Source organism: Podarcis tiliguerta (assembly GCF_965153285.1).
Source record: "Podarcis tiliguerta genome assembly, chromosome: 18".
NCBI lineage: Eukaryota > Metazoa > Chordata > Lepidosauria > Squamata > Lacertidae > Podarcis > Podarcis tiliguerta.
In genome coordinates, this window is record NC_139551.1 from 2,312,401 (window position 1) to 2,323,769 (window position 11,369).

The 11,369-nt window shown below is 44.9% G+C and overlaps 1 protein-coding gene across 1 annotated transcript; it reads left to right on the top strand.

Annotated features, from left to right (window-relative positions):
- Positions 1-6,987: 6,987 nt before the first annotated feature.
- Positions 6,988-10,841, top strand: DOHH (deoxyhypusine hydroxylase). The gene is made up of 4 exons (XM_083421878.1): positions 6,988-7,263; positions 7,828-7,904; positions 8,811-9,048; positions 10,457-10,841. The coding sequence occupies exons 1-4, from the start codon at positions 6,990-6,992 to the stop codon at positions 10,771-10,773; spliced, it is 906 nt and encodes a 301-aa protein (XP_083278004.1). The 5' UTR covers positions 6,988-6,989; the 3' UTR covers positions 10,774-10,841.
- Positions 10,842-11,369: the final 528 nt, after the last annotated feature.

The following is an 11,369-nucleotide window of genomic DNA, read 5'->3' on the forward strand; positions in this document are numbered from 1 at the left end:
ACCTGAAGTGGATTGAGTTGAAACGAAAAAAACAAAACCTACGATGCATGATAGTGAGATGTTTTGCACTATTTTGAACTTTTGGGGCTCTATACAAATATTTTATTAACTGACATTAAAAAGAAAAGAAAAACGAACGCTTCTTTTCCTGTGTTTCTAACCTGTCCTCTGTCTAAGCGTCCGAGGAGTGCCTAGCCCCGGGGTCTGCAACCTGTGGCTCCGGAGCCGCATGTGGCTCTTTTACACCTTTGCCGCGGCTCCGGGGCGGATACTAGCGAGGGGAGAAGGCGCATTGTGCGCCCCGACACTCCCCACTGTGGCGGGCGCTGTACTGGCTGTGACGTCGCATGGGGGCGGTGCGTGCATTAGTCACGCACTGTCCCAACGTCACCTTCCTGCCCGTTACATTGTAAGGGGCATGTACGCTGGTCACTGCATTGAAAGCAGGCATGTACGCTGGTCACTGTTTTGAAGGGGAGTGAAGAACACACACACACAAAAAGGTAACTTGTTAATTTAACGTTTATTTCTATGAGGAGTAATTCTGAGGGGTCAAACAAAGAAATAATTTTTTAAAAGTGACAAAAAAGTTATTTTTATAATGACGAGTTTTGCGGCTCCCAGTTTTTTTTCTTCTTCGGAAACGGGTCCAAGTGGCTCTTTTTGTCTTAAAGGTTGCAGACCCCTGGCCTAGCTTGTGTGATTTTTCTTTCCAAACGAGCTAAAGTTGTGGGTGTTATAAGAAGAAAAAGAAACAGCTCCCTTTCCCTTATGGGGTACCCAAGAGCCTGTACAGAGTCCTTAAGTAGGTTCCCTATTGGTAGGAGAAAATAACAGAGGCGAAGCAGAGAATTGTTGTTGTTCAGTCGTGTCCGACTCTTTGTGACCCCCTGGACCAGAGCACACCAGGCCCTCCTGTCTTCCACTGCCTCCCGCAGTTTGGTCAGATTCATGTTTGTAGCTTCGAGAACACTGTCTCACCATCTCGTCCTCTGTCGTCCCCTTCTCCTTGTGCCTTCCATCTTTCCCAACATCAGGGTCTTTTCCAGGGAGTCTTCTCTTCTCATGATGTGGCCAAAGTATTGGAGCCTCAGCTTCAGGATCTGTGCTTCCAGTGAGCACTCAGGGCTGATTTCCTTCAGAATGGAGAGGTTTGATCTTCTTGCAGTCCATGGGACTCTCAAGAGTCTCCTCCAGCACCAGAATTCAAAAGCATCCATTCTTCGGCCATCAGCCTTCTTGATGGTCCAGCTCTCACTTCCATACATCACTACTGGGAAAACCACAGCTTTAACTAGACGGACCTTTGTTGGCAAGGTGATGTCTCTGCTTTTTAAGATGCTGTCTAGGTTTGTCATTGCTTTCCTGAGAATATCTGAGCAGAGAATATTGAGATGCAAAGTAGCTAGTAAGCCTGATCTTTATTAAACTGTTGTATAGGTTCACCCCACGCTCACCCCACGCAGGAGGGAGGAGGAACCCAGAACAACGGTGCAAAAGTCCTTATATAGACTTTTGAAATTGCCCACCCTGTAGCCCAAGACCACCCCCCAAAAACGGTCCACAGAAGGAGGCGGTCCACAGCAGAAATCCTGCCTGCCAGGGTACCTGATAATGGTCACTGATTGCTTTACCTGGGCAGCCTGGCTGTTCTTTGGTGATGGTGAATACTTTAGTTTCCCCGAGACCCAGGTCACATGCCCTGGAGAACAAAACAGCCAATATCATAGAATCAAAGTGTTATAAGGGGGGGAAAACTGCTCCTTTTCCCTTATGGGGTACCCAAGAGCCTGTATAGATAAGTAGGTTCTCCATCGGTAGGAGAAAATAACAGAGGCCAAGCAGAGAATATTGAGAAGCAAAGTGGCTGGTAAGCCTGATCTTTATTGAACTGTTGCAACAGGGTCCCCACTCATCACACGCCGGAGGGAGGAGAGGAACCCCAAAAATAGGTGTGCAAGCTCTTATATAGACATTTGGTGTATGTGTATATATATATTGTTGTTGTTTAGTCATTTAGTCGTGTCCCTCTCTTCGTGACCCCCTGGACCAGAGCACGCCAGGCACTCCTGTCTTCCACTGCCTCCCGCAGTTTGGTCAGACTCATGCTGGTAGCTTCGGGAACACTGTCCCACCGTCTCGTCCTCCGTCGTCCCCTTCTCCTTGCGCCCTCCATCTTTCCCAACATCAGGGTCTTTTCCAGGGAGTCTTCTCTTCTCATGAGGTGGCCAAAGTCTTGGAGCCTCAGCTTCAGGATCTGTCCTTTCAGTGAACACTCAGGGCTGATTTCCTTCCGAATGGAGAGGTTGGATCTTCTTGCAGTCCATGGGACTCTCAAGAGTCTCCTCCAGCACCAGAATTCAAAAGCATCCATTCTTCGGCGATCAGCCTTCTTGATGGTCCAGCTCTCACTTCCAGACATCGCTACTGGGAAAACCAGAGCTTGAACTATACGGACCTTTGTTGGCAAGGTGATGTCTCTGCTTTTTAAGATGAATTAATGGGTTTGTTGTTGTTGTTGTTTAGTCGTTCAGTCGTGTCCGACTCTTCGTGACCCCATGGACCAGAGCACGCCAGGCCCTCCTGTCTTCCACTGCCACCCGCAGTTTGGTCAGGTTCATGTTTGTAGCTTCGAGAACACTGTCTAACCATCTCATCCTCTGTCGTCCCCTTCTCCTTGCGCCCTCCATCTTTCCCAACAAATGGGTTTACCCCCGAAAATTGGTGTGCAAGCCCTTATATAGACTTTTGAAATTGCCCACCCTGTAGCCCAAGACCACCCCAAAATTAATATAATTTGCAAATGTGTAGAGGCATAAGAAATTAAAGAAGCAAGCAAGCAGAGAGAGAGAGAGAGAAGGAAGGGAGGGAGGGAGGGAGGGAGGGAGGGAGGGAGGGAGGGAGGGAGGGAGGGAAGGAAGGAAAGAAAGAAAGAAAGAAAGAAAGAAAGAAAGAAAGAAAGAAAGAAAGAAAGAAAGAAAGAAAGAAAGAAAGAAAGAAAGAAAGAAAGAAAGAAAGAAAGAAAGAAAGAAAGAAAGAAAGAAAGAAAGAAAGAAAGAAAGAAAGAAAGAAAGAAAGAAAGAAAGAAAGAGTTTCAAAATCCACAATTGCAACAGCGAATGATGCAATGTTCCAAACTGAACCCGGAAACTCAGAGCTGCACTCGAGTCTATAACCAGAAGTCTATCGCCACGCCCCGCCTTACGGAATGAAGGCGGAGCAACGCTGGCGTCTCCCTACCAACGCGCATGCGCCAGAGGCCGCCATTTCCTCTCGCGGCCTTCGCCCGTCCGGACTCGCCCATTTGAAGCGGAGGAAGGGGGGGAAGAGAAAGGGGGAAAGCGCCATTTGAGGCAGCCTCTGGTGGAAAAAGTTCGTTTCGCCCCTCTGAATTGAAGAAGGAGAAGAGAAATACGGAGAAAAAGGGCCGCTTCCACCGTTCTCCCCCCCGCCACATTCTCGTGGTACTTGGTTCCGTCCGTCCGCCTCATCGCCGAGCGGGCCGTCCTTCCCGCGCAGGCGCAGAAGGCTGCCTTGGAACGCGTGCGACTTAGGTGAGTGGGATAGACATCAAAGCGGGTGGGCAGCCGCCTGCATCCCTGTTGCCATGGATACGGGATAGGAGGGGGCAGGTGAGCTATCCAGGGTTGGGGGGACAATGGGGGGGGGGATTTTGGGGTGGATTTGGGGTTGGTGGGCTGGGCCAGAGCTTATAATTTTATTTTGGCTGCTGCTGATTTGCATACATTTGCATATTATGTTTGAGCTCGTGGACCCCCTTGCTGATTTGCATAGATTTGCATGCGTTTGCTAATTTGCTTCGGTTTACAGGGGCACTGTGTATTTGCATATGATTTATTACGGCGCCTGCCAACGCTTTTTATTTTATTTTTAATAATAATGCCGTTTATTTGTTGGTTTCGTGAAATTTGTACATCGCTCGGTTGAAAAAAGTAGCCACTCTAAAGGGTTTACCAACGAAAGACAGATAAAGCGATAAAATTATCCATGAGAAAAATCAACAGCAATAATTAAAAACTTTCAAAAAGTTAAAGCGGCTACGAGCTGAGATCCCATTAAAACCTGCCGTCGACTTTTTAAACATCCCTGGAGGCTTGTTGAAAGAAGAATGTTTTTAAGCAGGCGGTGAAAAGCATACAGTGAAGTTGCCTGCCAATGATTTGCATAGATTTGTGCATTCTCTGGCATTGATTTGCATAGGTTTGCTCGTTAACAGTCTTGGCCGCTTCTGATTTGCACCTGTCTATTAAGCTTCCCAAACTTTTAATGAATCGAGGCCAAATTACATCAAATTTCACAGGTTTTTTGTAAAAAAGTTTATTTCCAACTATTCATGTCTCAGTTTCCCCCCATTACTGCTTGAAGCAGATCATATACAGTTTATTTCTGGCATAGAGAGTGGTTCTGAGCATGCATTTTCTACATTCTATTTTCTATTTCTCAAAAAGCTGCTATTTTGAAGGCAAATTACATCTTTCTCCCCACTCCTTTGGCCTTTAAAGGATTAACCCAGACCTCTGACCCACAAAATGTCCGAATAACAACAGATTTTGTTTTTTTGAATACATTTTTATTGGAAATTTTATTTACAACATAACACAAACCCCCCACCCCGCAACCCAGAAATCCACTCCATCAGACACAAACATAACAAACAACAAGCATAATATACAACAATACAAGCAACCAAATAAAAGACTTCCTTTATCCTGTTTCTGGCATCCTTATTTACTTCTTATAAGCTGTTTCCTTTATGAATAATTGTTAAGATTTTTCTAATTTATTTAAATATCCACAAAGTCTCCTGCAGACATTAATCAAAACAAGTCCAGGTATGTATTTTAGGGCACTGTTTTGTGAAGTATTCTCTGCATTTTCCCCATGCTTTTTGAAATTCTTGTCTAGTGTGCTCTCTAATTGCCTCTGTTAATCTAGCCAGTTCAATATACTCTAACAGTTTGTCTTGCCATTCCATTTTTGTTGGCACAATTTCTTTTTTCCAGTTTTTAGCAATTAGGAGGATCCTTGCCACTCCTGTAGCATAGAGGAATATTTTCTGATCTTCTCTTGCTATACCTGCAGAAAAGCTTCTGTATTTTTTATAAAGTTATACTTAAACGTTTTTTTAAGCTCGTCATATACTATGTTCCAGAAGTTTTTGAGAATCACAACAGATTTTGGATGAGTTGGGCTGTGCTGCACCTTACCGGTACAGTAATTTAAATTTTTTTTGCAGCAGTATATACCTGGGAGTGTTTTCGCCAAAATGCTTTGGCCAGGTGTCGATTTGCGTGCTTGAGCAATAACATAAAAAATCTCCCATTTATGGGCGTCTTCCAAGACTTAAAAGCCAAACCATCTCCTGACTCAACAATTATATGTGTATCATAATCAGAGTTGCCTGTAGGTGACTGTGAAATGGAATTTTACCAGCGACTCGGCTTGGCTTCCCCAGAAAATTTTGGATCTGGAACTTTCTCCCCCCTCTGCAACGGGAGAGATCCAATCGTTTTGTTTACCCCACAGAAGCCAAACAAGCAAAAATTAAACCAACTGCAATTCATATTAATTTGACACCTTCCAAAAATATATGACCCAAAGGAGTTGGACTTTTGCTTGAATTCAATGCAAATTCAGGGTGGATAAAAATCAATGGTTTAAAAAATAATAATCAGATTTTAAAATGTAAATTGGATTTTTTAAATAAAATCTTTCTGGAGGAAAAATCTTTCTAAATATTTTCTGTTTAAGTTACATTATAGTCCAAAGGTTATTCATCAGGAAATAAGGATTTGTTTTAAGTTTTTCATGTGTGCTTAAACTCAGCCTAAGTTGTTGTTTTTTTAAAAAAAAATGTTTAGCCATATCAGTTAAAACAAACATGGATACATATCCTATAATGTTATTGTTTTAGTTAAATAAATTGTTTAAATTGTTACTAGGGAAATGATTAGTTTTCTCCTTCCAAATAAAGTACAGCAGAAAAGTTGTCCAAATATAAACATTTAACTTATTAAACCTCACAATAGTTTCATAATTTCCTGTCTATGTATTTCTAATAGTGGAAGCAAATCGGTAATTTTTGATATAACTGTAAAAACTACTCTGAAAATTTATGAATCCAAAAATGAAACCTTCATCTGGTTTGTAACTATTAAGATGATACCAGCAAGAATGAGTCTTTCTGTAAAAAAAGGAAGAAGATTTAAATCAAGTCTTACTGACTAGTGATTTAAATCCATGATTTAGTATCGATTCGATTTAAATCAAATCTACCCTGATTGCAATTTATTTCTGAGTAGACATTGCTTGGTTTCTGTTTTCTGCAACCCATCTTTCCAAAACTTTGCAAAGCTTGGGCTTTGCTAAATAGTTTGAACTCGCTAAAACGACGGAATTAATAAGAAACCACTCAGGCGACAAGGTTGAAAAAAGAATGGGATTGATTTAATAACTACCTAATAAAATACGGTTCCAACAACAATATTTGCCTAGACTAACTTTACATATATAGGGGAATGTTGTTTTTCAATTATGGAAGACAGATAAGTTGAATGTAAAATAATTTGGAAGGGACTCAAACCAGTTTAGGAGAATAATCAGAACGTGACAAAAAAAAAGAAAAGTGAATATGAAGGTAATGTCGTTCTAGGAATTTCGGGTATAAAACATTCAAATGATGGTTTGTAATCCTTAAATAATTTTGTGCTTTTGATAATAAATTTTTGTTCCCCCCCCCAAAGCTTTATGTTGTTTAATCTTTACTTTTTTCATATTTCATTCATGTATAGTTTTATTTTCTGCTTATGGGAATGCAGTGATCAGTTTGTTTTCTTGTTATGTAAATTTTAAAATGCAATGAAGTGTTTTTAAAGGGGGGGGGGGAGTTTGGGCTTCTCCGAAATGTGGACTTTCACCAAAAAAATCCCCTCCTTTTCTCTTCCTTTAGGTATTTTTTTAGGGCAACCATGGTGACTGAGAAGGAAATCGAATTGATCGGCCGGACGCTGGTGGACTCCGGCCAGCCCCTAAAAGCCCGCTTCCGGGCGCTATTCACCCTCCGAAACCTAGGGGGGGCTGCAGCCATTGAGTGGATCAGCCGAGGTTTTGGGGACGACTCTGCGCTCCTCAAACACGAACTGGCTTACTGCTTAGGTCAGATGCAAGATGAGAGAGCGATTCCAGTCCTCATTGAAGTTCTGCAAGATGCTCACCAGGAACCCATGGTCCGCCATGAAGCTGGTAAGAGGGGCTGTGTTGACAGACCGCAAGGGGGCTGGTTTGGGGAACGCTTTTAACGTTTGGTGAATTATTATGGGACGCGGGTGGCGCTGTGGGTTAAACTACAGAGCCTAGGACTTGCCAATCGGAAGGTCGGCGGTTCGAATCCCCGCGATGACGGGGTGAGCTCCCGTTGCTCGGTCCCTGCTCCTGCCAACCTAGCAGTTCGAAAGCACGTCAAAGTGCAAGTAGATAAATAGGTACCGCTCCGGCGGGAAGGTAAACGGCGTTTCCGTGCGCTGCTCTGGTTCGCCAGAAGCGGCTTAGTCCTGCTGGCCACATGACCCGGAAGCTGTACGCCGGCTCCCTCGGCCAGTAAAGCAAGATGAGCGCCGCAACCCCAGAGTCGGCCACGACTGGACCTAATGGTCAGGGGTCCCTTTACCTTACCTTTTTATTATTATTACACTGCGTGTCTCCATGAGGTCAACAGTGGGAGAGAGGGATATAAACAAATAAAATTAATAACACACACACACACCCTGCTTCCACCTTCGTATCTCATTCTCTCCCTGCTTTTGACAGGCGAGGCGCTGGGTGCCATTGGGAACTCCAAAGTTCTAGACGTCCTGAAAAAATACTCCGAAGACCCTGTCATCGAGGTAAATCCAGGGACTCCTTTGCAATTCTTCCCCGAACCTGACCCGATCCAAAAATTTAACACCCCTCCATCTGTTTTTTTTAATATATACCATATTTTTTGCGCTATAGACTCACTTTTCCCCTCCTAAAAAGTAAGGGGAAATGTGTGTGCGTCTTATGGAGCGAATGCAGGCTGCGCAGCTATCCCAGAAGCCAGAACAGCAAGAGGGATTGCTGCTTTCACTGCGCAGAGATCCCTCTTGCTGTTCTGGCTTCTGAGATTCACAATATTTTCTTTCTTGTTTTCCTCCTCCAAAAACTAGGTGCGTCTCGTGGCTTGGTGCGTCTTATAGAGCGAAAAATACGGTATATGATTTTTATTAGTTTTTTTAACATACCATTTTCAACAGTAATTAAACATACTTTTACACCTTTTGACTTCCATCAGTCCTGCCTGAAAATTTTCCAATCTATTCTCTTCGTATGCATGTCTTACTTTCCCTATTACATTTAAAACTCATAACCAATATCTCTATATACTTTGTAAACACTTCGTATATTTCTCCTTACAAAGCTAGCGTAATTTTTTTATTATAGTTGCTCTTCAAATAACTCATATACTTCTTCCAATCTTCTGTAAATCTCTGGTCCCGCGGGTTTCGAATCCTTCCTGTCATTTTGTCCAATTCTGCGTAGTCCATTATTTTCGTCTGCCATTCTTCTTTCGTCGGAATTTCTTCTCACTTCCATTTCTGGGCTAACAATACTCTTGCCGCTGTTGTGTATAAAAACGATTTAACATCTTGCCTATTAATATCCTGGCCTATAATACCAAGTAAAAATGCTTCTGGTTTTTTTTAAGAATGTATTTAATTTTTTTCCCACGAGATATACGTTCTTGAAAAACACTCCTCCGTCCTATTCAGGTGGCAGAGACATGTCAGCTGGCCGTGAAGAGACTGGAATGGCTTCAGGAACATCCGGCAGAAGCGTCCTCCGGCCCCTACTCCTCCGTAGACCCAGCGCCTCCATCCGAGGAGGCGGACGTGGAAAGGTTGCGGCAGGCTTTGCTGGACGACTCGCGGCCGCTGTTCGAGCGATACCGGGCCATGTTTGCCCTGCGCAACGTCGGCGGGGAAGCGGCCGTCTTGGCCTTGGCGGACGGTGAGTCTCCTCGCTTCTCTTTGGCCAGAGATTCCGCCTGGTCAGCGGCTCTGGACGGAATTTGAATCCTTGGTCCTGAATGGGGTAACTGTACGCAGCCTGGGAGTCATTTTGGACTCACAGCTGTCCATGGAGGCGCAGGTAAAATCCGTGTCCAGGGCGACTGTCTACCAGCTCCATCTGGTATGCAGGATGAGACCCTCCCTGCCCGCAGACTGTCTGGCCAGAGTGGTGCATGCTCTGGTTATCTCCCGCTTGGACTACTGCAATGTGCTCTACGTGGGGCTGCCTTTGAAGGTGACCCAGAAACTACAACTAATCCAGAATGCAGCAGCCAAACTGGGGACTGGGAGTGGCCGCCGAGACCACATAACACCGGTCCCGAGAGATCTGCATTGGCTCCCAGTACGTTTCCGAGCACAATTCAAAGTATTGGTGCTGACCTTGAAAGCCCTAAACGGCCTCGGTCCTGTATACCTGAAGGAGCGTCTCCACCCCCATCGTTCAGCCCGGACACGGAGGTCCAGCTCCGAGGGCCTTCTGACGGTTCCCTCATTGTGAGAAGTGAGGTTACAGGGAACCGGGCAGAGGGCCTTCTCGGTGGTGGCGCCCGCCCTGTGGAACGCCCTCCCGTCAGATGTCAAGGAAATAAGCAGCTATCTTCTCTTTAAAAGACATCTGAAGGCAGACCTGTTTAGGGAAGTTTTTAATATGGAACGCTGTATTGTTTTAACACTTGATTGGGAGCCGCCCAGAGTGGCTGGGGAAACTCAGCCAGGTTGGCGGGGTATGAATAATAAATTATTATTGTTGTTGTTATTAAGCCTCAGCGATGTATCGATACATTGCCTGAAACCTGTCTAAAGCTGGAGAGACATTTCAGAAGTGGCTGGGGAAACTCAGCCAGGTGGGTGGGGTATAAATAATAAATTACTACAGTGGTGCCCCGCAAGACGAATGCCTCGCAAGATGGAAAACCCGCTAGACGAAAGGGTTTTCCGTTTTTGGAGGTGCTTCGCAGGACGAATTTCCTATGGGCTTGCTTCGCAAGACGAAAATGTCTTGCGATTCCTGGGTTTCTTTTTCCGCTTCCCACCCCTTTTTTCTAAGGCACTAAGCTGCTAATAGCCTTTTAGCAGCTAATCCGCTAATCCCTTAAGCCTTTAATAGCCGCTAATATCCGCTAAACCGCTAATAGCGCTAATCCGCTAATGGGCTTGCTTCGCAAGACGAAAAAACCGCTAGACGGAGAGACTCGCGGAACGGATTCTTTTCGTCTTGCGAGGCACCACTGTATTATTATTATTATTGGGAACACTACAAGCTGTGGCTCTTGAAAATAACGCAAGGCGCTAGTCCTCAAGCCCCTTTCCTGAACTGCGCTTCTCCTCTCCCCTCCACCCTCAAGGCCTCCGGTGCGGCAGCGCCCTCTTCCGGCACGAGGTTGCCTACGTTCTCGGACAGATTCAACACGAGGCGAGCGTCCCGCAGCTGACCGCCTCGCTGGAGGACGGCGCCGAGAGCCCGATGGTGCGCCACGAATGCGCCGAGGCGCTGGGCTCCATCGCCCGGGCCTCTTGCCTCTCCGCCTTGCAAGCCCACACCCAGGACAAGGAGAGGGTCGTGCGGGAGAGCTGCGAAGTGGCGCTGGACATCTACGACTATGAGAACGGCGGCGATTTCCAGTACCCTGATGGGCTGAGCAAGCTGAAGAACTCTGACTGAAAAGGGCGCAGGGAGCCGGCTGAGTCTCAGCCGCCGCAATTTCATCCCGGTTTGGAGACTTCTCACCTCCGTTTCTAATTTGCGGCTTAAAGTTACAGAAAATAAGCAAAAGGAAAATAGTGGAGGAAAAAAGAGTCAATACATAAAAAGAGAACAAAAAAACACAATACATCAAAACACAAACAAAAACAATTAAAAACACATCCAATATTTATCCTTATCTTTCATTAACTTATTTCCTCGGCCTCCTCACACCTCCCTTTTTTGTATTCCAGTTATTAGCTATATCAGCAAATCCTTTCCATCTTTCACTGATTTCTGTCATTTAATTATCTTAATTTATTTTAACCTTATCTTACCATCAAAACCTTAAAATTTATTTATACTCGTAATTTGCGGCCTGTTTCTCTGCTCGGTGGTTGGTGGGTAACGGGTACCTACAACTCAATAGTGGGTTCTGTTCCGGGTCTGGTGCCTTTTCTGTTTCCCCTCTCGTTTTTGCAAATATATGTTCACGCGTATTTATACGGCTTTGAAAAATGACTGCTGAGTCTTCCTTGTGGCAGCGCCGAATGAATGAATGAATCAGGGTTTTT

Bases quoted from the DNA above. Each gene is read 5' to 3' on its own strand.
- DOHH (XM_083421878.1), top strand. From the start codon at position 6,990: ATGGTGACTGAGAAGGAAATCGAATTGATCGGCCGGACGCTGGTGGAC. The intron at 7,905-8,810 runs GTAAATCCAGGG...CGTCCTATTCAG, and splicing joins CCGAAGACCCTGTCATCGAG to GTGGCAGAGACATGTCAGCT. The intron at 9,049-10,456 runs GTGAGTCTCCTC...TCCACCCTCAAG, and splicing joins CGTCTTGGCCTTGGCGGACG to GCCTCCGGTGCGGCAGCGCC.